Source organism: Agelaius phoeniceus, chromosome 5 (assembly GCF_051311805.1).
Source record: "Agelaius phoeniceus isolate bAgePho1 chromosome 5, bAgePho1.hap1, whole genome shotgun sequence".
NCBI classification, from domain to species: Eukaryota; Metazoa; Chordata; class Aves; order Passeriformes; family Icteridae; genus Agelaius; species Agelaius phoeniceus.
The window spans coordinates 11,163,014-11,189,536 of NC_135269.1; the positions used below are offsets into that span (position 1 = coordinate 11,163,014).

The window sequence follows — 26,523 nt, forward strand, 5'->3', positions numbered from 1 at the left end:
TAACAGAGACATAACAGATATTGCTCTGCTTTAACAAAGCTTTCTTCCACTTGACAGAATATGCTTGCCAGACAATCATATCTTACTTCATTTAAACATTGTGGTGTCTGAAAGTATCAGGTATCTTCCTGCAACCACCATCAACAAGGCTTTGAATACTGCAAAGAAGAGGGAAAAACCTGTGTCTATCATCTCATGCAATCAAACCTAATAAAAAATTAGCCATTTGGGACTGAAAAATTGACAAATTGGTGACATACAGAATGAAAATCATCTTGATAGCTAGCTGAGATCTGCCTGACCTGATCTTCCTATCAGGAATCCTAAAATAGGATCACTATTTTAAAAAACCCCAAAAAATCACGTGTACACCCTTCTTGAAGATCACAGGATGAAAAATTATACATTAGGCATCCTCAGGCTCAACTTTTAATGGGAAACATGCTTTTCACTTTGTCACAGGTTTATAAATGGCTGTACTCCACTCTTGGAGCTTTTCCTCTACGGTTGACTCTCCCTATGCAGAACAGAGTCCTGCAGGCAAAGACTGGGTTATGGCACATCAATTGCTGAAATGAGTTCTTGCTTGTTACAGGCAAGATGAGTAGCCTCCCTTGTACAGCCATTACTTGAACATGTGGGGAAAACGAAGCAGAGATTCCTAGAATCACATGAAATTGAATATATAACACAAAAACATCCCATGCTAACAATACTCCTGAGGACAAGCCCTTATGTTGAAAGTAATATTGTTGTAGATGAAACATCACCTCCTTCCTGCAAGTGCAAGGAACAACACACACAGAAATAAAGCTATTGTATATCAAAGGCTGCAAATCAACATTGTGACTCTTACAGCCAAGGCTTTGCCGTTGTGAATAAAGGCATTCTGTCATTCCCTGAATTAAACTGAAACCGGACCCAGTGCAAGATAAATGTAGGAATGGAAGGGAAAAGTGTCCTAGACTACTAAAAATGGCTTTTCAGAAAGGTGCCAAAAGGGATGATTGACAGAAGTTACAGCATCAGAAAGCATGTGTTTAGAGATCTAGGATCTTCTGTTCTCACATACTCCTTCCTTGGATGCTCAATTGGTCTAGGAAATCAAGGTGATGCTGGGTGTTGAGACTGTGAGCCTGACTGCCATACATACTCTGTCAGACGAAATCCAAGGACACCTTCAGGTGAAAAGTAAATCTATCTTATTCTAAAAAGTTTAAATCTCTAAATGCTGTGCACCTACAGAATGGTACAGTTGAGTCCAACATGGAGCACCATGACAGAAGCATGAAATAAAAATAAAACCTATAGAACTATCTTTTGCTATCAGCTTTCCTGGGAACTGCTGGACTCAAAGCAGCACTTCAACACCATCAGAGAGCTTGCACCCATTTAAACAATCACACCTCACAAAGAGCTTTCAGTACTACAAAACTTTGAACTCTAAACAAATTCAACATGTTAAATAATGAGGGAGACTCTTCCTTTCAATGGCACTCCTGACTGTCTCTCTCCTGCTTTCTGGCTCCTGTAGCATGTCAGGCCCATGGTGAAAAAAATATTTCAAGCCAGTGGGTGGCACTCAGTATTGTATGCTGGATGTGTTGCAGATAGTTTGAATATATCAGATATTTTTAGGTACTGTGAGCAGTTCTAGGCAATCAAGTATTGTAATCAAGAGCATACAAAAGCTCAGCTACATAAGTTCAGTCAGGATTTTAAGGATTCAGGTTTTGTAACTCTGTCAGCTGATGTGCTGGGATGGTATGAGAGGAGTTGCTCCTTGCTATGGTGCAGACATTTTCAGCAGAATTTCACAGGCATGTTCAGAAGAATCATCCTTCTGAGAACTCCCCACTGTGCTCAGCTTAGCAGACAGTTATTTCCATAATAGCAGCTTTCTGTGAGGAAATAGGAAACCCGGCTCTAGGTGGAGATATTCAGAGTTACCTGCCACGGTGAAAATCCCTGTGTTCCGGTGGGCCACGCCATTTGTGAAATGACACAGAGATGTTATAGGCAGGAAGATTATAGAGCAGCCCATCCTTAGACGATGCAAGAAGCCAACGGAGGCAGCCCCGGCACGGCGCGCTCAGCACCGCGGACAGCGGCACAGCCGCTCCCTGCTGCCCACCGTGCCCGCGCACACCTTCCCTCTCCCTCCCTCCCTAAACTGCCCGTACCTGTGTATCCCCTCTTCCTCAATGCCACCTTGTTATCTACACCCTCCCACAGCCCAGTCTCTCCCATCTGGCTTTTCAGTACATCCATAGAGAGGCAATACATTGTACGAACTTTATGCCAATGTATATATAAGTATATATTGGTATAATTGTACAAACTTATACCAATTATATAAGTATATTCAGTATGTACCTGCATCTTTCATGAAGGGAACATGTGCATCTCTATGCTACAGGCAGCACAACTGCTTTGAGCAGTTTTGGGGTCAGGAATATATGCCTGTTTTGAGCAGTTCTCACCAACATGTTTTATGAAAAATCCTTTCCTTAGGATTTCTTCTCCTGAGAAGCTGAGAGGCCTCAGGAACAAAATGTAAACAATGGTTATCTGCTGCTGTGGAATGCAACAGGTGGATCTGTGATTGGTCTCATGTGGTTGTTTCTAATTAATGGCCAATCACAGTCCAGCTGTCCGGACTGTCTCAGTCAGTCACAGGCCTTTGTTATCATTCCTTTTCTATTCTTAGCTAGCCTTCTGATGAAATCCTTTCTTCTATTCTTTTAGTATAGTTTTAATATAATATATATGATAAAATAATAAATCAAGCCTTCTGAAACATGGAGTCAACATTCTCGTCTCTTCCCTCATCCTAAGACCCCTGCAAACACCATCACAAGCAGTTTCAGGGTCAGGAATATGCCTGTTTTGAGCAGTTTCAGGGTCAGGAATATGCCTATGCTTTCCCTGACAGTAACACAAAGCGAATGCCAGCAGGTACCTTTCACAACCCTCAAAAGCCAGTATTTCCCTGTCTAGCCTTTTCTCCTTCACCAATATGCTCTGTCTCCTTGGAAAAGAACATGAGGGTCACAACCCATCTCCTTGAAACCTCCGGAGGTCCCTCCATCCATCTGGTTCTCCCATGCTTAGATCTTCTGTCAGAGAGATACTTCTTTTCTCCTGTGAACAATAAGCCTCCTGCTTCCCTCAGCAAGCAGAACCTACCAGACACCTGCTGACACGTGGCAGTCCAAACAGCCACTGGTTTCTCATGTGGATTCTGCCTTTACTCCTTCCCTTCCCCCACAGCTCTATAGTTTGTGATGCCACAGAACTCTACAGTTCATGCTCCAGCTTTTGGCCTGCTCTGAGGAAGTGACATACCCTTGTGACTGAAGCCAACACTCCTTGAAGCGAGCTGTGGTTACCAGAGTTGGAAACTGCATGGTAGTGGGACTCCTGCCTAATGCTTATTGCTTTTCCTGATCATTTCCTTTCAAATGCAGAGGCTAATTATCCTCTGCTGGAAGCAGAGCCACTTCATTCAAGATTATTGCCATTATCACATTTTGAACAAGTCAAGCACCTGCCCTCCTAATGATCTCTGCCCACACAGGCCAACCAAGCTACTCTGCTACCCTCAGATTCCCCGTCCATGCTACAGAAAGAGCAGAAAGACTGGCTGGATAAAATTCTGAGCCATCTTCTCTGATCTCCAAGCTGGCTGTGCTTTGGGCAGCAGGCTGACTAGGAACCTCCTAAGCTCCCTTCTAACCTGAACTAAGTTCTCGTTCTAAGTCTTCAAGAAAGGATAGCAATAGAAATTGACAGAAAATTCAGCTCTGTAACATATTTCTTCAAGGGCTCTGTTTCCTTTCTTTAGGGCTTTCTCCTAATTCTAAAAGACAGATCTGGACACCATTGGCCCAGGGGCTCAACACCTTCAGTAACTCAGAATCAGAACCTTACATACCTTTAGGTGCTTCTGTCCCAGAGTTCCAAGCTCTTCATGCCAATGGCCTTTCCTCAAGGTCCTGCAACTTTGGTGTCCATAGATTATCTTTCAAGAGTGCTGATGAAGTGCTGGCTTGAATGCCTTCCAAGTTTCCTGAATGCTGTAGTATCATTTACTCGGGTTAGAGAATCCACAGTAAAAAGCAAAATTAAAAAGCACCAAAAAGTCATGATAAATGGTGCAATTAAGGCAACATAACACACTTTAAATCAAGAAGAGCTACAGCTCAGCTCCTGGGTATGGAAAGGTTCCAATTTACCGTGGCAAAGACAAAGCATATGCATCGTATTAGTCATGTTTCAGAATCTCTCTTATGCACAAACATCAGCAAAACTGACTATCCACTTGCACACTACCAGCAAGCAAGATGTGGAGACTTTTCTTCTCTAATTACTATAGGTTATAAACCTTGGAGTGTTTCTCTTTCCCCTCAAAATAACCCACCAGGGGTGCACTCACAATAGCAGAATTCCCCACCCAACATGGATGGCACATTTTCCTGAGCTTGCTTTATGAGAAGGAAGCAGGTTTTGCCAGAGGGTGACATCTGATGCCTTAGGAGCACAACCCTCACTCTCCTAACAAAAATCTAACAAGATAAGCCTCCTAATCTAAATTAGGTGCCTAAAATTAGGTAGTGTGCTTATTTTTTTTCCTTATCTACCTACTAGCATTCCACATCCTAGTGCTCATCTGTATATCTTCAAAGGTCCACAGTTGCTGATTTCTGCCCTCTATTTTTTCCTCAACCAAAAGGGGGATATTTTTTAAAAAGTAAGAAAATGTTATTGTACAAAGTTTTGTTTTGAAACAGAAACCATTCAGAGAAGGATAAAATGCTTCCCTGTGCTTTAATATAGCTTCAAAAATTCTTTAGATTATGAACTGTTAGTGTACTGCTAGGCAATCTCCTGCAGCAGAATAAATCTTGGACTCAGGTGTCCCATGACACAAGCGACCTTGGATGGAAGGCAACAAAATAAACTAGCACACATCCTTTGACATTAAATAGTTGGTGCTATATTTTCCTGTAGCAATGCTGTCATAAAGTAAAATCCAGAGTTAAAAGTCAACTACAGGTCCATACCCAAATAAAGAGTAGAAGCCAATTAAATCTTCCCCTGCCCAAAACTGGAACAAAGCAAAAATATGGAGATATTTTAAATATAAATACTAAGCAAAGCAATACTCTCTTCTTCTTGTCATAGTTAATCTTGGATGTATCTGCCTTATGTTTTCTGTATCTTCCCCAGCCTGCAGTACAGTAACAGAATTTCATCATATAAGGCTTTGGGCCTTGATTCAGTAATTTGATCCTGAAACACTGAAAAAAATTGCACAAAATCTACTTGAAAACATTTTACATTGAACCATATCTAATGAAAGTAAGAGAATCTCATGATCCATGCTTTATGGAAGTATCTATTGACAGAAAAAACTAGCACCGCTCCACGGTTAGGTTTCCTACTTCAGCAAATCACAGTCACAAACCCCAAAGAGGTGCACATGTGAGAAGTGGACAGAGGAATCCAGAATCACAATGAAGTGAGAAAATTTCTGTGTTTACAAAAAGCAGAAGCTGAAAATCTAAGACAACATTCTGATGCCCTGGAAGATCACTGCACTGTGAAGCTACAGACCAGACAGCAAAGTGAGAGGGTAACAAAGCCTTATTAGAGCAGACAGAGACTAACAGAAGCACTCCTTCTGTGACAGGCAGCCAGGAATGATTTGCAACCAAAACCAGCTGCTACTTCAGCCACACAGTGACAGTGCTGTGTGTATTTTATTAGAAAAATATCAATCACCAACAGAAAATCCCATTAAACAAAAAAATCAAATGAGCCTTCACCAGACTTAAGAAGGAACCACAATAACAGAGGCAGCCTGAGACTGTGCAGAATTCTCTCTTATTGACACAACAACCTTTGGCAGCCAGGAAAGTTCCTTTAGAGCCTCCAGCCTGGTGGCTCAGACAGCCCCAGTTCCAAAGTACTTACAGATCAGAGGAGCACAATAGGAAAGTATCTGCAACCTCTTTACCTTAAATCTACCTTCATGTAATCAGTAAACTTTTTGATTAACAATGCATTGGGATAAATATTCTGTAACTGAACATCTGGAATAGTCGCTCTTCTTCGCAGTGATTTCCACGCTTGCTGTTCCAGTGAAATCAATGTTTAGGCTATTTCTTGTGCATGGATTCTCTCCTGGCCAGGCTGGTTTTTCGTTTTCCCTCCATCACAATGGTGCAGACAGATCCTTGTCAGTTTTTCTTCAAAACAGTAACAGAAACAGAGCTAATCCTGCTGTTCACCCTAACTGAGTCGATTCTTGTTTGGCAGAATTATGGTCCTTGCCACACCGAGGAACCAGACTCCATGTCTCTGTTTAATCTCACCTCATGCTGACACATTTCTGAGTGGTCTATACATAGCAAAGGATGGCAATAACTGGTTCAGTTCAGTGCACAGTCAGATGCACTGCAGTGCTCTCCGATTAGTCTCGCTGCAGTTTTTTTTAACCCCCTTCATCCTCCAGGAAGATCCTTATGGCAGGAGGAACATGAGACACAGGATGTGCTCTCCCTGTGAGGACAAAACTCTTGCAGAGCACAGCCACAGCTGCTGCTGAGAGCCCAGTGCCAGCCCCATGGCTGTGCTCAAATCCCTACACAAAGGTGCAGACATTTGGCCCCATTACCACACCTTGCACAACAACCTCTCAGGGCAGGCAAGGTATGCTGTGTAAAAAGGACAGTATGGAGTATTTCTATTTAATAGAAACTGCTTAAGGCATCCTTTGTTGTTGTAGTTGCACATTGTGCTCTACAAGGTGCTGCAAGATAGAAGGCCAATGCATTTAATAAAAAAGGAAAGAATCCATTATTCATATACTGAAATGACCTTTCCATTCTCTGTATTTCGCTCAGAATCTCATTTATATGACTATGGAGTTTTCCTGATGTGCACACAATACCATGCAGCTTGAGCTCTGCCAGAAAAAAAAAATCAGCAGGAAACCATATGACATTGGGTAAAGTCCCAGTAATTTAATCAAATGGGTAATTAAATTATTTAAATTGTTCATTTAACATACCTGGCAACAAGAGAAAGCAAACGCTGATCCTATTTCACCCTTGCTGGGGACCAAATGGTACAAGTTACCATTTTAAGAGACTAGGAGTTAAAATTCAGGTTAAGAATGTGATTCTAGTCCAAAAAAGATCAACACTGTCAGAGGGCAGGAGGCAGCATAGGAGCCAAATATTTACTTGGGTAACAAATACACTCTTTATAGCCTGTTAGAAGTGGCAATCACAACCTGCAACCTCACATCCAATCCAGGATGTTTGTTAGTACCTGCAGAGGAGCTCCCCAGCCTGCAGCCTCACACATGGTGCAGATGATACCACCAGTCATCTGGAGTTCTGCTTCCAATCCATCAGGTTCACTTCAAAGCCTCAAGGGGAATTAGCAATTGGGATGTCATTCATCACCTTGCTGAGAACCATTTTTTCTCCAGGAGAGCTTGTCATACCAAGCAACCCACACAAAATACAATTAAACAGTGTCACTGCTAGACAGATTAAAATTGTGGTTCAATAGTGGAACTCGCTGTTGCTGAGCAATTTCATAAATTAAGTATGTTCTGGCAGAGTTTCTGTGGAAGGTATCAGCAGTAATCCAAACACCAGGACCTAGCAAATTGCATGGGTAAAATCCCAGCACCATTAGAACCAATAGCAAAACTCCTAGGCACTTATACAGAGCCAGAATTTTAATTTCTCATGCCAGCTGCAACACGTTGCTATGGCTTTGGGTAAACTACCCTAATTCAGCCTCCCTAGTTCAGAAACATAGACCACTAAGGACTGCTGTTAGAGAGACAGACTGTGGAGGACACACAGAAGTGGTCCATACAGTAAAGGGCAAGCATTATCAATCAGTGCAATTTAACAAACAGGCTACTTCAGCAACTCACCACCAGAGAAATACTCCACTCATACGAATACCAGGCCTGCAGTTCCTGCCTGGAAAATTCATTTCTTGTCCTGTGGAAGTCTGGTAACAGTGCCTTCTTTATGAGCTGCATGCACAGCAGACTGGCCAAAGGTCTGGTGCAGATGAATATCTTCACTAGTTCAATATTTTGAGGGTTGTGTTTGGGTGTTCTGCATCAAACATCAGTTATGCTCTCTCCCAGCCAACGTGTGTAAGTGAACAGCTGCCTTCACAGGTCAGAGATTAACAAACACTGCTATACAAATGCACTTATTAACTCTGGGTAACACACACATTTGTTTAAAATGAATTCTCGGGTGTTCTTGCAAAGAAGTTTTATGGCTGTATGAAAAGCAGCTATAAAATGAGATTTCGCTCCTTGGTAGGTGGCATGTTACAATTTTTTAAGAAATATTATTCTTCCCATATAAATGCACAACAGATGTAACATTCGACCTAAGCAATAAGATTTATTACTGTTTTTAAAGCAAATTCAGCACAGCTTAAGAGAACACTGTACAGAACTCTTTAAGCTAGGAAGAGGTTCTTCTTGTCATCAATGCATGCTTTGCATTTGTCAGTTCTTGCCCTCAAAGCCAACCCACAGTTTAGTATTTCAGGCTTTTTACAAAGGTGATGATCCTGCAATTCAATCTGCTAATGTAGCACATAGCAGGTTCCCTCCAGTCACAGCAGTCCTGGGCTCATCTCCTTGCTTTTAGTATCAAAAGAAATGTGCATGGCCTCTTTGGTCTCTTTTTGAGCCCCCAAAACATTTCATGTGATTTATGTTAGGTGTTATTCCAACAGAACATGCAATCAAAAGTAAGTGTCACACATTGTTTGGCAATGAAAAATAAACATTACAGCTGTGATCAAAGAACATGTCTTGCTTATATTGTCTTACATTAATTTCTTTACCTCATGCACTTTTGTATAAATAGTGACGGTTTCATATTTTCTTCAGAAGCCACAGTTCTTCTGTTTTCTAAAAATAACCTGCTTATGCATAATCTTCTCTTTTCAAAGCACTGTTCTTCTTTTTGTTAAGTTCATTTCCAAGATTTCTGTGCATGAAAAGTGGTGAAAGAGGATATGTGCAATTTCACTAACAAACCTGTTGAAAATACCTAAAAATGAGGAACAATTCCTGGATGAACACCTTCAATGGTAAACAGTTCTGTGAGAAATGAATAGGCCTCTATGTTATGCAGTAATTTTACATTTTGTATAAGGGCACGAAACATGAAAATTAAAACATACCTGAGAATAATAAAATCTCATTTCAAGAAAATTTTTGTTGCTCAACAGCTTTAACTATCAAGTAGTTTCACAGTTTTTGCATTTCACTTCATGTAACCTAATCCAGATGGTCTAGCAGGCAGCCCCTGACTGACACTCTCTCAGGTGAATCCTGCAGCTGACATTGATGTACTCACACTTGAGAAATTCAAGTATCTGGAACTTCAACTCCTACCCCACCATGAACAGAGCCAAACTCTCAAACTGTGAACCTCTATACAGCCTACAAAGAGAATTCTAGCATTAATATACCACTTCCACTTCATTTTTCTGTTATAAACAACTTGTAATCAAAATTGTTTTCTGATCTCAAGTTCAAAGCACTGCACGAAATTTGGGGCTGCCCAAGCATATTCTCTTCCCAAAGGCAGGCATGGGAAAAAGTTCTTGGATGCTGCTCTAGAAGACCTAGGCAACATAGGGAATGCTGCAGATCTCAGGTCATATCAAAAGCATCCCCCCAATTTAGATGAATCCTTTCCCAATTCATCACAACCACATATGCCTGCAGATTCTCTCTGAATTGGTGTTCTCCAAAACTCTTCTAGTCCAAGAGCAGTTCATCTGCCAGCTCCCTAGACAAAGAACACTTTCAGTAGCCCTTTAGGAGGTATGCTGATCATCTTTAAGAAAGATGGTAATCCCACTGAGTGTCTCACGTTGGTGATTGCATATCAGTCAGGACAAGCAGTTTCCAGACTTTTTAAAGAGATGCATCTGATTTCTGCCAGAGAAAAATCACCTTAAGTCTTCACCTCTCCTGCATGGCTGTCAGTCAGGGTACTGACATCCCTACAGATGATGCATATTGGATCTGAAGAGTATCTGTGCGTATTTGCAGTGAGTATCAGAAATAGACCCACAGGCCAGGAAAGTTTTGGCCTCCCCAGTGCCCAAGCACTGCTTTAATTTTCTTTCATTTTTCACTGGTTTTCCCTGACTAGCTTAACAAAAGTAGTAGCAGTGGAAGAGGTGTCCAAAGCAAGCAGCTTGGCCTCCTCACACATCCCCTTTACGATATGGTTTTATGCTGAGGCTTTTTGGTATCTGGAATAGCATCTGGCTTCCTTAAACACAATGGGAACATGCACCTCTACTGTATCCCACCCACCTGGGTTAAAACCTGATATCCCAGAGAAAAGAATGCTATTTTCACTCCTAAGATCATGAAGTTCATAGCCATACCTGCTGGATGCTTTTCTGCAGCGAGGGAAAATCAATTCTCTGCCTACCTGCAGAGACAGCCTCTTGGGCCTGAAGAATGTCCTCAATCAGACACAGAGATCCTTGAGGAACTGACCACCTGACTGCCAAATATTAACAAAAGATTGACTGGGGCACATCTCAGATGACGACTGGGTACTCCATTACATAGTGCATTTTTGCCTATCCTTTGAGCAAATTTCAGTCCAAGGTATGGGGATTTCAAAGTGCCCATATTAAGGAGTAAATCACAGAAAGGCTTATCAAACCACAGGCACAAGTGAGGGGCTTTTGAAGTTCTGTATCATCTGTGTATGTCAAATGACAGACTGTTCTACAGAGAGAAATGCAACTGATAAATTGCATTGTTTCAAGAAAAAGATTTTATAAAAATTGCTCAAGGTTTACCTTTTCAGGTCTTTTGAAAATTCCCTGAAATATCCAATAACATTGTGGCTTGACAAAAGGAGAAAAGAAGGAAAGAAAAAGACAGGAAAGCATTCTGGAAACAGGACAGTTAATAATTCATGTTGTCTACAATTCCTTTGGCTCAAGACAATCTCAAGACAGACTCTGGCTTTGTAGTAATAAAAAAAAAATCTCTACTGTCCTACCATGTATGATGGAATCCAGAGCCACAAACTGCCAGGACTTCACAGGCAAAGGGCATGTCCTAAAGCAGAGCATTTCATGGCTCCCTCACACCCCACAGGCAGCCTTTTTCCCTAAAGCAAAGAATCTCACAATAACATTTTGTGTGACATTCTTTAAATATTTTCACTTAACACTCCCCAAGTACATTCATTTCAGTCAGATTGTGCACATGTGGGTTTTGGGGGATTGTTGAGGTTTGGGGTTTTCCAACCTTTTCCTCAGCTTGATATTCTGCACTCTTCCTGGAGCTGGCCATTGTGATTAAAGATTCTGCTTTGTAATGAAAGCAAGCAATGTACTTCAATGCTGAAAGAGAGACAGTAAAAAGAGGCAGCCAAAACATGTGGTGATTCTTATTTTCCTTTCACAAGTGACAAAACAGCATATGCAGTTCAACACCAGGATCAGTTAATTTTATCTGGAAAAGGAGCTTATGCAAGTTCCCATTTGCTATGATTACAACCCCCATTACACTAATTTCCTCTGTGGAGCCACTGTGGTGCCCACACAGATCATCTTTACACTTTGGGATTATGGGCATGGGGCAACATAAGTCACCAGTTATCAGCCTTTGTTTTATTTTGCAATACATTCATGATTCTCTTTCCTTCCAATGCTAAATACATCTTGCTTGGTTGGCAGTGCTGGTATCTGATATGCCACGATTACCTCGGTTCAAAGTGAGACAGTAAATGCACATTTGTGTTACTCTCCCTTTAATGTAGTACAAAGCTGGACACAGCTCAGAAAGAAACACCTAAAATCCATTACCTATTTATGATCATGTACAAATGGGTATTTATCATGTTAAAAGAGAACCATATGTTAAAGTGGAGGCCAGAGCCCAATAAATCTTTTTGGATGAAAACCCTTTTAAAAAAAAAGGAATAAAACAATTAACATTTGCTTTTGCCAGTAGAAACATTTGCTCATGAATCTTCTGGGAAGGGAAAGGCATTTAACCTTTTTACATGCCAGTCCCTCAGACATCTCTGACCCCAATGCAAAATAGACAACAAAGATTCCCAACTCCGCAATGCTGATTAAACTCTTGTATGAAACATCTGAATGAAATTTTCTTGGCAGCTGATTTGAAAAGTATACAAGAAGCAGAACTAGGGAGCAGCCATAGTTCAGCTTAGTGACACCAAGATGATGCTATGCAAAAGCAGATTTTACCTTGAACACATCAACTCCTAAATATAAGCCTGTGACAGTGCAAGCAACCTCATTAGCAGAAGAAAAATAAATCCATTTTCTACTCTGCACACCAGTATAGAGAAGGCAAACGGGCTTTGAAAGAAACCCAACTTCACAATCTTGTTTCTTTTAATAAAATAATAAAGGGCTTTAACAGTTTACCTGCCTAATACCTAACTTCAATTGACAGGTAAGAGAGAAGTCACCAGTGCCCTTAACTTCCAAAAACCATTTCTTAAATTCGTGAATGATTTCAAAACTTCTGAGGTTTCTGATAAACTCCCCAACAAACTGGAGGTATTGCTTTCTTACTTACTGTCTTGGTCAGTACACCTCCAGGCCTAAATTAGCAAGTGACCTGTAATTTTCATAACCTGACATTCCAAATAAAGGATATCTTGGCCGTCTTCTGCTTGACCTTAAAGAGCCTGTCCAGTGCAGCTCAACAGACTGTTCTTTTTTAGAAATACAGACCCTGGAATTCTCACTGTTTCCACATGCACAACAGGCCTAAAAACGAGACATTTTCACTGTTGTTATTAACTAAGCAGCATCAGTGAAAAACCTACATGAACCAGGCCAACTTTACTCTGTAGCTGCTGGGGAAAGGAAGGCAAAAAAAAGAAAGAGGAAGCAGTCGCACAGAAACAGCCTTAGAGTCTGACAAAAAGGTGCAGGAAACAGGAAAGTGTAGGGAACATTCTGCCCCACAGCTGCCAGGCCAGGAAAATTCCAGAAGGAACGGGAAGAGATCCTCTGGCCTTTTCCAGAAGCCAAGGCACAGAGTGCTTCAGATTTATCAGACTCACCCAGAATAACAAAATGAAAGCTTCAGCACTGCACAGAGCCAGCAGTCTGTAATTTACTGTAGTTGAAGAAAATTTGATGGGGTATGAGAAAGGCTTTGACTTTTTATTTGGGACACTGCTGTAAAGAAATAGATTATTAGTATGTGTTTAAAACTGATTGGTGAATATTTTTAAATTATAAAGAAATTAACACAGAGACAAAATCTGGTCTAAACATTTTATCTCCAATCCAAAGTTCACATTCTAAAGCACCCCTATTGCTTTTTGCTACACCACTGTGATCCCAGTAGACCTAAAGGAGGGGCACCTATTCAAATTAGTACTGCTATCACTTCCTCTCTAAATGAACTTCTCCACAAACACCTTGTCCTATAGAACCCATTAGGTTGGAAAAGACCTCTAAGGTCATCAAGTATAACTGTTAACTCCGTGTTCACTGCAAAACCCTGCCCCTAAGTGCCACATCTATGTGTTGCTTAAACACTTCCAGGGATGTTGATTCTTCCCACTTCCCTGGGCAGCCTGTCCCAATGTCTGACCACCCTTCCCATGAGGAAATTTTTCCTAATATCTAGTCTAAACCTCCAGTGGTGAAACCAGTCTTCAAAATTCAGGAAAAAAATCTGTCAGAAATTTTAGCATGGAACAAGAATAACCAACTGCAATGCAGACCAGAAATACAATCACAGAGTGTAACAGTAAGAAGTAAGTTTGAAGCTGTTCTTCTTCTATCAAAATAAATAAAATATTGCAAATATTTTGTACCACATTATTCAGTACTACCACTGGAATGGTAATGAATGAAAAAAAACCAGAAGAGATTATCCCACGTATAATCCAATATTCGTCAATAATAGCAGAAAAAAGCTGTCATGTAGAACATCTACATGAGAGGGCCACACCATTTGTCCAGGCAGGAGCTAATATTGATGTAGATTTAGGATAGCCACCTGCCAGGCAAGCCACTGTAACTCAAGCGAATTGAATTCATGGCTAAGAGAAATAATTTAAGACTACTGCATCAAGGGAAAATCTGCCATTTTGTTAAGACCCTTTGACATAACCAGTGTTTGCTCTGCAACTCCAACAGACACCTTCCTCTACGTATTTGGTCTGCACCAAATCGGGAAGGTGTGCTAATATTGTGAATCCAGCAATTTGTATGCAACCAACAAACAATGAAACCGAGCAGTAAAAAGCAGGTGATTGGAAAACATGGAACCAAGGCTTACAGTGTATCAAGAAATGTCCTTACACTTAAAAAATTATAATGCACTCCAAAATCCATTTGTTCAGGCAATCCATGTACAACAGAAGGCACTGTTATCCATATGAATCTATCAATTCTGCACAGCAAAAACCTGAGAAGTGCAACTCAATTAGATGCAGTCTGGCCCCTCCCGGTCATCCAGGTTTCTTGAGGACGAACATTTCCTTTCAGTCCATCAAATTATAAAAACACCACAAGAATTTGTACATTACAGTAGCTGGTTAGAAAGAGCATTCTGGTGGGGGAAGCACACTGCTATTTCCCAGAAAACCTTCAGCAGCATTAAATTACCCTCCCCTATCACTCAGAAGTCAGGATGATTTCAAGAAAATGTAATGATGAGACCCTTCCCATTGACCTTTGTAGCCGATCCTTCAGTTGCCACCGGGAGTATTTCCAGCAAAATTAAATGCTGTGATCAGTCCTTTGTTGTCAAATGTGTAGCCACTTTGTTGTTCTATTGTCTTAGTCTCTAGAATTCAAAGAAAAAGGATATGAAAAATAAGTCTACAGAGAACAAACACGTGGTGACTCTTACAAAGTAAGAGACAATACAGCTCAACTATGAATGCAAAGTTATGGAAAAAACTCTCAGCTGAGTCAAAATTTCATTCCCTAAATGCAATGACAGGAATAAATTACACTCAGGTTTTCTCTGAGGGCATAAATGTGCACACCTCTACAATAGAGTTGAGAAATTAATCCTTTACTGAGTCAGTCTATGCTACACTATTCTTTTTGATTAAGTCTGAATTTATTTTCCATGATGCAAGCTTTCTACACATCTAAAACCTCACACTAACTGCAAGGCAACATAAGGAGTTAAAAAGTTACACAACTGTTAAACACATAATAACTGATAGTAATCTTTATCAAATGCCTGGCTGCTGATAGATATTGCCTTAATTTGTTCTTCATTTCAAATGTCAGATTGTGTAAAACTAGTTCATACCCTGTTGAAAAAAAACAACAGCACAAGTCTATGAGAAATAATTAGAAACAACAGTAAACTTACTCTGAATAACACACACTTCCAGGCAAGGAATAATGTAATCATGATATCCTGCTCACGCTTCCTAGAAAATGTTAATTAGCACAGAGGTGGTTGTTACAGATTAGAAGCAGTTCCAACATCTCTGCAAGAGCTGAAAGGGGCCCAGGGAAGTGACTCACCTGCAGCAGTTCTCCGGTGCTCTGCTAATGTGTAGATCTCCTGCAGCTGTTTCTTCTGATCCTCGCTCAACGGCGCGGTCAGGGAGTGGTACCAGGCTGCATCCCGGCTCTGCACCGCTGTCAGGGCAGCAAGGCAGGAAAAGGGACCATCAGCTTACATACAAGTTCATTTCAGAATAACAAACTGAACCACATGAAATTCTGGCTGGTTTTAAAACAGAATCTGCACTGCAAAACAAGATCAGTATTCCTGTCGGTTCTCTTTGCACAGAATTCCCACTCTAATACAGGCAATCCATTTTGGGGAACTTAATTACATCCTCTGCTTTCTGAAACAGAACGTTAACCATGTGGCCATTATTCATGGACAATGTGAATTGAATCTTCTCATTTAAAACTCATATGAAAACTAAAAGCAACTGGATTCGTGAAACAGGAAAGGGAGAAAATAATTTCTCCATTAACATCAAGAAGGTGACAGATATTTCTCTATATACTAGTCCCTCTAGTGACCAAGCCCCACTTACTTAGGCTGTGATTGAAAAATTCTGAGGGAGAATGTGAAGAGAATTAATCTTTGGCTCTATTTGCTACCTTTTTTTTTTGCAGCACTAGTAAGCCAAAAAATCTTAGGACTAACATTAGAAAGTGAGATCACATTTTACCATTTCAGTAATCTAAACCATTATTCATAACAAAGAAAAGGGTTTTCCCCAGTGATGACCCTAAACATCTCCAAATTAAAGCATGATTTCATCATGTTATATCATTCTGCCAACCAGCAAACACATACTCAGAAGTGCTTGTGTAAAAAACTGGTATTCATCAACACCATTTTCAAGGTCAAGAGGTGTGCTGAACCCTTCAAGAGCAGTCTCCTCCAATGCATCTTCATCCCAGTCATCATCATCATCATCGTCTTCATCCTCTTCCTCTCCACCTCCAGCACTGCCACTTCCTCCTCCACCGTGGTTCTCTTGCATTGCCTGGCTCACTTCATTTGTCTCATCCTCATCACTCGGTATCTCTTCTGCAAAAGCATTGATATGTTTTGGAAAACAAAGTTTAAAACTATAAGGAAACAATGACTGATGAATTAAAAACAATTGGTATATCTAGGTTTTGGCTGGAAAGGGGACCATCTGTTAACACCCCTTCCCCAAAATCTTAATAGTCTTATGTTAAATGTTAAAACCTTTCCTACATTCAAGATCAGTTAAACTTTTGTTTCTATGCAGACCCGAGGAATGCGGAACTGCCATCTTTTTTCTTCTTTCGTTTATGCAGTCATTGTGCAATTGTAGGGTCCAAAATTTTTGAGGAAATGTCTTCCAATAAATGGTCCATCACTCTGCTTTTTAAATTACAGAGACTTGCATAGAATTCACAAATGCACATAAAACCATGAGAAATCCATCTGTAGACCAACTGTATGCCTTCTCTTCTTGAGTGTTGCCTTATGTGAACACCTTAGTTGGTGTTACCTTCCATTCTGCTTATGAAACTATGATCCCCTGATTTAAATGCAACTACAACCTGCAATTCTAAATACTGATTTTTGTTACTTAAGGAAAAGCATTTCTGACTTATAATCAAGATTTTAAAAAACCAAAACCTTCATTTCCAAACCTGCAGCTCTTCCTGTGTTAACAGTTTAGAAAGAATAAAGATGACTATAGATGCAGCAAGCAGGGACTGGAATCACAGGACAGAGATTTGAACATTCCTCTGCTGTTTCCATACTGTATTCCTATGTATTGAGAAGAGTTCTGTGATTCCATTACAGAACAATTATGGGTGAAATGTGAGTGGATTACATAATCTGCTTACATTCAATCTGATTTTCAGACCTCAAAACATCTACTCCTTGTCAAACACATTTGCCTGCAATGCTGTGGATAATTCCCTCCCCTCAATTCCCTCTGTAAGGTATTCTTTGATGCTTTTTCTCTTCTGGCAGACACAGAGGTTAGAGGTCTGTGTGCTCAAGGAACCTCAGCTGTCTCAAACCCTACTCTGCAAACAACCTTCCATTTGGACAAAGAAGACCTGCCAGGACCTCCTTCAAAATTCAATCAAAAAGGCCTTTCAAACAGCTGGGTAGTGGAACAGCTTCTTTCCAGGAAATAACAATACACCTAGTGGAGTCCTGGCAAACTCCTGCTGCCTATGTGAGAAGATGGTATATTCCCAACCCAGAAGAGTATACCTGCAAGTTACTCTTGAACCAATACTACCCTTTTACAAAATGTTAGCTGTTACATCTTGAAATATTTTGATTACACTGGTTTTTTGGGAGGAAAAATCAATTCCTAAGATGGTATTTCAAGCACCCAGTAAGCTGAGCTATTTTCAGCAGACTAATGAGTCTTAAAAATGAACTGCAATTTCTTACCCCCTTTAAATTAAATCCAGACAAAATCCACAATGTGAAAAGGGGAGATTTTACCATTATCTTCTGCAAAGTGTTTTTCATCTTTAGCATGATCCTCATGTTCTGTGAGCTCTCGTGAGGCGCACACTTGTTTTAAGCCCAAGAAGAGGAGGAGGATTGAAGGAACAATCTGGGCAGCCACAGCATCCACTGCAGGTGGTCGGTTCTGCAATTCCATTAGGATGCTCAGTCCTATTATACACATCTTTCTGTCATGGAGTCTGAAACAAGACAAAATTGTTAGACAAAACCAGATTTTCTGCGAGGATGTATAAAGAACATTAAAATCCTGGTGCTTGACATGGCAGAAGACAATGTCTCAGAGGCTATGTTCAAAGATCCTACATAAACTATTTTCTTCATTTTGAATGCAAGTTTCCCACTGGAAAGTACTCATCCAAGAACAATTAAACAACTTTCAAGCACTGGTCAAATTCCTGGAGCAACTTTTTCTGATTACCAAATGCAAAATTTGTAATGCTAAATAAATACTGTTTAATAATTATGTAGACTATCTTGTCTTTAATAAAGCATTTGATACAGATTATCATTATTAAATAGGATGGAAAATTAATTTGCCTTGGCTTTGATAGCAGTACTGTTTCAGGGATGGAAATTGGCAAAAACTATTAGTGAAGAGCAATGATAAGCGGGAATGCATTGAATTGCAGGGTACATTTATGGAATGCCCCAGGGACAACTGAAGTTAAATTATGAGAAATCCATCAGAATGGCTTACACATATTTCAATATACAATTTCTAATGCTAACTTCAGACACATTGCTAACTCTGGTGAAAGCAGGGAAATAATTCTGTCTTATCAAGAGTAACTGGCAGTATACTCAAACTGGGAACTTACAAGTGACTAGCCCTCCAGTAAAACAAACTGAAGACAATTGAAGGGAAAGAAATTAATTGAATTAGTAGCAGAAAGATTTTTATGGGACCACAGTCAGGAAACTAGGTAAGAACCTATGCTCTTAAACATAAGAATTTATTTTCACTTCCAGAAACAGGAATTTCTGCAAACAAGATAGAAAAAAATCTCTAAATGCCTCTGCAGATACTCTCTGGTTCTCCTTTACTGGAAACATCAGAAGTATTCAACTTAGAGCTAACATTACAGTATTCTGCTATTATGGGCTTGAAAGAAGCTTTTTTGTTTGAACTATTCAATTTGATGCTGACAGCTTCTGTGCAAGCTTTCTGCAGCCAAACCTAGAGAAACCAAGCAAACCTCCAGAGCTGGGAGAAAATGGCCATCCTCTAAAATCTTGGGATACTTCCATTACTGAACCAGTTTTAATTTGGAAGGAAGAGAATACAAGGTGAGAGAGAAGAAATAAGATGGGCACCACAGGCTGCAATAAAGCTAACAGTGGGACTACCAGCTCAATCCACTTCAAAAATCACTACAGAGATACAGCTTTTCAGTGCTGAGTAGTTCATTACCCAAGTTCCTATATAACATGCTACTGAACTATTATATCCTTTAAGTAACACAAGTGATCTTGTATTGCTGCTTTCTAAACTTTACTTGTGCTTAAACAAGGTTGGAGATCTGGAGGGATTTCATGACACCTCCCATGTTGTTAGTCCTGTTAGGATTTACTGAAGTGATTCATTCTCAAGAGTAGCTGACAGCAAAAATAAATTATATATGACCATGCAGAACACTATGATCCCAGCAGACCTTCCAAGAACAACAAAGTCAAGCAGCATATCAAATGACACACTTTGTCACATTGGGTTTGGCTGCTTGGTTACACGTGTTGAAAAACGCACCAAGGTGCAAGCAGGAACACAGCGTTCCTGTAACCATAATCCTCTCTTTTCAGATGGCATGGGTCACAAAAGAGGGCATACAAACCAGGGAGACTGAGATAGAGGAACAAGGTCTGCTTTCATGAGAAAAAAACCATAAATCCCTTACTCCTCTCAGCTGAAATGATTAACTCCTGCATGTTAAAAACAAGGCATTCGCTCTCATGCCGACACTTTGCAGACCAAAAGCCAAGCTAAAGATTATGCTACCTATAAATGAGGGATAGCTGTTATTTGGAAAGTTATCCTTAGTGCAAGTACAAATGGAAAAAACTTTCTTTACCTCCTCTTTTTGTCAGCACTGTCATCCAAGTGTGACCAAAGCTCTGTAATGTATGCACAAGATTTCTATCCTGCATCTTGACACTGGGAAGCCATGAAATTTCTTCAAGACCCAAATGTACAAAGAAGGAACTTCAGCCACATGCACCAGAGTAAACTAACAACTCTTAGCACTATTTTTTATCATACATTTAAAAAAGCTACCATTGCACAACACAAATTGCAAAATGCAACAGCAAAATGTAAAAAAAAAAATCTTAGTATTTAATGGCTTAGCTTCATATTAAATTATCAATTTGGGACAGCAAATCAAAGTACAAGAATGAGGCCCTGCTGTTAGAAAGGGAGTCATCATTGGGAAGCAGCCCAAATGACCAAAACCCACAGCACATTTGTCATGCTCCACTTTAAAGCTGCTAAAGAGAGAAGTTGCAAGAATGAACACGTCTTCAGAATATGCATGTTATGAGAAGGCCCTGCAGGACAGCAGAAATTGAGGCATTGAGCCATCTTTAGTGAACCTGAGCCAGAAGGAGACTTTTCTTTCACCTGCCAGCAGAGAGAAACAGCAGGAAAAGCATCTGCCTTGCCTGAAGTTCAGTATTCTACTATACCCCAGCTGTATGAGGGACTGAACAAGCAAAATGGAGTTTTATATATTTTCATAATAGCAAAGAATAGCTTCAGGATCATTCCCTTGCTATCAAAAGGCTCATTATTTCAGCACCCTTCCATCTGCTCAAGGGAGCCTGGATGTGATTCTCCTTAGTAATTTGTGCTTTGGGATCTGTACTTATTTGCTCAGAAGCACACAATAGCCCTCCCTAACAATCAGGGACTCTGCTTATTCCTCAATGGTTTATCAAGCCTGGAGTGTTAAACACACAACACACAGCCCTGCAATGCACGACTCCAAGCCACGTCTATTTTTAACAAGCTGTGTGTGGTCCTCATAATCTGCAGGACCTCCTCTTGCTAACACATATTCCTCTAATACAGCACAAAGGATTTTAAAATCTTTTGTATTTTAAACCAAGCTGAAAGTATTTCAGAGAAAAAGTGCTAAGCCTTTGCTTTTACTGTGAAAATCAAGTTTCTTTCTATTACATCAATCCAGTTCCTGGACAAACTGCAAATAATTAGCCATTTCCTTGTATTTGCAAAGTTGGAACCAACAGAAGACTGGGATTTTTATGTACAACTCTGAGAAACCTAGGATTTTTAACTACTCAAACTCCTATCAAATATATAAGCCTTTTCAGCTTCAAAAAACCCAAAAGCACTTAGTGAGGGTTTTTTTGAAGCAAGTGAGATTTTCCTTTCACCCTAGTTACCATAGAAGAACTTTTAGTATGAGAATAAGCGTAAGTCATGCAGATGTGTCATCCAAACCTCAGCTGTCAGTAAAAAGGTAGAAAGTGGAAAGGAGCAAATGTTTCTGCAAAAGGCTTTCCAGTATGAAGTTACTGCAGAAAGCATTTAGAAATACATACAATATCCTGTGGCATATAGGCACTATCAGCACACAACCACAGATTTGTGATTTCCACTATGACATACTGCATTTATGCACAGTCTTACAAGGAATTCTAAGTTCTCCTTGCCTGGCTAATTTTTAATATGCCAACTTTGTAACACTTTTTCAATAGTTTCCATGGTTTTAATAACATGGAAGAACAGCTACTTATCTTTCCATAACTGCTTTTCCCTTGCATTTTTCCCATGGATTCCATCTCATGTGTTTGCATTTGCTGCTCCAGAAACACTGCATTTTTTTGGCAAACACCAATGGCTCCAGCCTGAACATGTGCAGCCATGCACAACCCTACTGCTGGCAGAGCACAATCTATGGGGACTAAGACTTCACAGCTACAGAAGAAAGACATAGAATCATGGAACGGTTTGGGTTGGAAGGGACCCTAAAGGTCATCTAGTTCCAACTCCTCTGCCATGGGCAGGGACACCTTCCACTAGACCAGGTTGCTCAAAACCCCATCCAGCCTGACCTTGAACACTTCCATGGATGGAGTGTCCACACAAAAGCAAGGATGGTCCAAATGTGGACAAGGCATCTTGAACAGCCACAGTCACCCCCATGTTCCAGATTTCCTGCATGGCTGACAAAGAAATGACAGCAAGATTCACCTGGTCCTTCACATCTGAAGGTGGATCTACTTTGATCTTGTTCAGTTTCTCTAGGATCTGTGAGTTTACCAAATGATTTGAATCTGGGCCTAAAACTGCCTCTTAATAGAAAGTAAGCTAAGTGTAAACCAAAGCAACAAATGGCAGCTGATGAGAAAAAGGGCTGTACAAATAAAGGTGCCCACTGCTCTCTGATGAAGACATGAACTTGTTAGGGGAAGACCCAAGAAAGGGTTTCAAGAACACCAAATTTTTTTGCACTTCTGTCTTTTCCTGTTCAGTTAGGCCTCTGAATCTGGGGCTCCTTTAATACTCCTAAGAAAAAAAATGGTCTGCTAGAAGCAGTGCTCTCCTGAGGGAAAGGGAGGAAGTCCCTTAGAGCACATCAGTGCCTCACCAGCAGTACCACAGCAAAAGCCCTACCCTACACCTGGAAGCCACAAAGTGAGGAGACAGCACAGAAGGAACAGTGACTTTTAGATTTAAGCAATATTATAGATAATTATTTCTCTGCTGGTAGCAGCAGATCAAAGAGAGATTTCTAACCCTCTGCTGCCATTCAAGTGCACTCTGGGTAGAATGATGGGCATGACAACCACGTGTTTAACTTTTCATTTTCACAGGCTTTGTTAACCTTTGTCTCAGCTCCAAGTACGAGTTTATTTGAACAGTAGTTTCAGTAGCTGATGCTTTTTGATGAGCAACACAGAAGAACTGAAAATTTAGCTCACAGTAGCTCACAGTACTCTCTGAGATTGGAGCCTAGTCAGACCCTAACATTTTTCCTCTCTGAATCTGACTAGCTTCTCAGTGAATGCTCCAGGATGAACTCTTTCAGACTATAAATCTCTTTCAGTTTACCATCTTAAGGAATATCTTCTTTCCTACCATCTCTCTATTTGCTCAGCATGTGATATGTAGTAGAAAAAAATGAAAGCACAAAGAGATGAAGGCCAAGAACTTTGCTTCAGCCATAAAAGAAAATTGGTACACAGAAATCCTAAAATGCCTTGCCCTTTTCTAAAGCTGGAAGATATAAAAATAATTTAGCAATTACCAATAATACTACCACAAGGTGTGGAAGAAGCAACTTAAGGAAGACACCCATCTAAGCCTATCCATACACCTGCAGGCAGCTGTCAGCCTCCAGTAACAAAACAAAACTCAATCAGGAAGGTGAGAGGTAGCTGTTAACTACATCTGTCTGCTTTGCCCTTAAGTAGATGTGAATCTCCCAGTTAAGACACCACATCTCAGCTGAGAGGCAAGCACTGGCCTTCACCTCTGCTCAGCATCAAGTGCAAGCTTTGCTAGGTGATGACAGGCTTTGCTCTCCTTCATTAACTTTACAAATGCTCAGCTCCTGCCTGAGCGCACACCAGTGCAGCACACACACATTCAAGGGAGGTCACAGTGACGTTTAAGTTCAGCAGGATGCTAAGAAGTCAATGGCACAACGATAAACATGCAAGTTGATTGTGAAAATTCATTTAAAATCAGAAGTGGGGTTCACTGCAAAGAGTAATGTTTTTTTTTAATTAAATGGAGCAGTTAAAAATAACTTACAAAATACAGAACAGAAAGTATGTACACAGTGTTTCAGATAAAAAGTTAACATGTTGTTTGTTATAAATGATAAATATAGTTACTGGCTTTCTAATCTACATCTATGTATTAGCTTTTACAAGCTATTATTGATCACAAAGATTCTGATATAATATAATTTGTAATTCCTTTTAACTGCTTTTTGGTATAATATAGCCTGTCAGTTTATGTATGTACTGTATAGTTTATATAAATAATAGTGTGATAAATATATATTTATCTTAGGCCTTAGCATAATATTAAAATGAAAACTGAATAATGTATTAAAATGCTTTTATTTGTGTAACTAGCCCAGGTAATGGTGTGAAATAGCTAGGTTGTTTCTCACCTTTATGGACCATCTTATCTGAATGATAACAGTGACAAGAACCAGGACACCAAGAGGAAAAAATTTACTACTGACTCTCCAATTATTAAAAAGTGTCAAAACAACAGAATGGAGCATCAAGAAAAAATAAAATATATTGATTTAATCTACAAGATGGCATGCAGACAAGTCTAGGTTAAAATCAAGCAAAAGAGTTTCCTAGAACATGTAAACTCACAGGAATCTTTGAATATGCATAAACTCTTATGAATATGCATGTAGCCCCTGTAACATAACAGTATATAGAGAACATTGTTTTAAGTTAACAATGTGCTTTTGGCAGATTGCCAAACACCCCAGTGCTGGATATTGTCCTTTTGTCCCTTACTAAACTTTTAAAAGTTTTCAAGAGTGATCATAGTTTCTCACATTGTTGAAAACCAGCTGGTCAATATTGAATATTGTAAAAAAACCCTCTCAATACTTGCCCAAAAAAACAGTCTGTGTCATTCATCCACTGGTTTATGAACTGTGCAGTGATGGGCTCAGGATTGTGTGGAAATCTGATGTTCTCCAAGGTGTGCAAAAGTAGGTCAGGATTGTAGTAGAGTGCAGCTATGGCAACTTGAAGACACATGGTACGGAGCTCGCTTGTTTTAACTCCTCGAGTCAAGCGCTCCAGAACAGCCTCCACAAAGAGGGGAATACACTGGGCACAAAAGAAGACAAAAAGAAAAGGAAAGGGAAAAAAAAAAAAAAAAAAAAAGAAAACAGTCATTAGACATACTGACAGATTATACAAAATTTTGTAATATTTTTACCAGAATTATGTCCTGAGTTATCCGAAGTTCAGATATAGAAGAAAGGAACACATTCCTTTCACTTTCTAGCCTTCGATCACAGGCTTATAAATGTTCCCCAAAACAGCTCTTCTCTGAGCTAAAAATTGCAGTGTTATTCTGAGCACAGGGGAGAATATTTCGGGCCATTTGGTGGAGTTTGCTCTAGCATGTTGAAAAGATTTAGAAAAAGACTCAGACATTCTCATCTTTGAAGGAAGATACTAAACTATTTCAAAACTAACAGGAATTAGAAATTAAACTACCTAAATTCGTAACATAGTTAGGAGTTTTTCCTAATAAATGTAAAGTGATGTTAAATTTTTTATAGAAGTTTAAAACAAGTTTATTCGGATAAAAGCAAACATGCACAAACTTCTAAACAACGAAATAAGCATCTTCTAAACACATGTATATTTCAATGGGCAAATTTATACATTACAAAAATTTGGCAAGCATTACAAAAGTTTTAGTTTATGAGTTTCGGTTCAGCGTGCAGCCATTTTAATTCACAGAGTTGTACAGCTCTATTAAGCCTTCCACCACATATTTATTTCAGTGCAAATACATTGAAGTCACTTTAAACTCTTCCAGATTTCCTTTAAAAAATTGAACCTTTCAGAGACCGTTTTTATCTTCAATTACTTCAGATTTACACCAGTAAAGTTATATCACTTTCAGTGAAATTACCTGAAAACTTATCACTGAAATCCATGGACTGTACTGTGGCAACATCAAACATGATATGTCAAGGTAATTTAGGCTCATTACATGAGTCCAGAATTTGGCCCTTAACAGGAAAAAGACTACTTTCTAAAAAGGTGTTCTAAGAAACTCTGGAAAATTGTGATTATGTTTCTCCCTGCAATCACAATCAAGCCATGCTAAAAAATCTGCATTTCCAAATGCACTTAGTAATTTAAGACATCAAAAAGTTCCCATAGCTTGGAGAAACAACAGCAGTTGGATATGTACAGTTAAACTCTCAGCCACAGTAGTTTTAAGTATACGTTTTGCATCAAAAGGGAAACTCTATTAATAGAAAGAAAAAAACTACAATCTTGCACAACATACTATATCCTTATAATTCACTCCATATCCATTTTGTGGTCATGCCCACTAACATCTTGTCTCAAAATCAAAAAACCCCAACCTTACAAACTTTCCTGAGTTCATTTACTTCTTTCTGTCTTTCTCCCCACTGTACATTTCCCTCAAATTCTCTAATTTCAGCTGTTTCTCTCAGGAGTCATGGACCATTAGAAAGCAATAAAAGAGAAAACCTGTTCAATATATATCACCTGGTCAATACCCCGTCCTTTGCACTGAAGAACAATCACTTCTAGGAGTTTGGCTGCATGGCACTCTGCATCTTCTCCTGCATCTCCTGTCAGTACCTAACAATCAGAGTGACAATTTAATTTATCAGTAATCACTGACAACACTGAGAACAAGTGCTCCTGTACCTGCATACATCCAAAAATCTCTACAC

The 26,523-nt window shown here is 39.7% G+C and overlaps 1 protein-coding gene across 2 annotated transcripts in view; it reads right to left on the minus strand.

Moving 5' to 3' along the window:
• Positions 1 to 8,433: 8,433 nt before the first annotated feature.
• The window catches only part of IPO8 (importin 8), a 47,682-nt gene continuing 29,592 nt past the window's right edge, over positions 8,434 to 26,523 (minus strand). Inside the window, exons 20-26 of one of the 2 annotated variants that reach the window (XM_077178286.1) lie at positions 26,333 to 26,428; positions 24,681 to 24,901; positions 18,044 to 18,249; positions 16,388 to 16,624; positions 15,595 to 15,711; positions 15,437 to 15,497; positions 8,434 to 14,893 (exon numbers count right to left, since the gene is read on the minus strand). In XM_077178286.1, coding sequence (XP_077034401.1) covers positions 15,475 to 15,497; positions 15,595 to 15,711; positions 16,388 to 16,624; positions 18,044 to 18,249; positions 24,681 to 24,901; positions 26,333 to 26,428 — 900 coding nt within the window. In that variant the 3' untranslated portion in view covers positions 8,434 to 14,893; positions 15,437 to 15,474. The remainder of the gene's footprint in view (positions 14,894 to 15,436; positions 15,498 to 15,594; positions 15,712 to 16,387; positions 16,625 to 18,043; positions 18,250 to 24,680; positions 24,902 to 26,332; positions 26,429 to 26,523) is intronic. The other variant, XM_054631828.2, reaches the window with a different exon arrangement.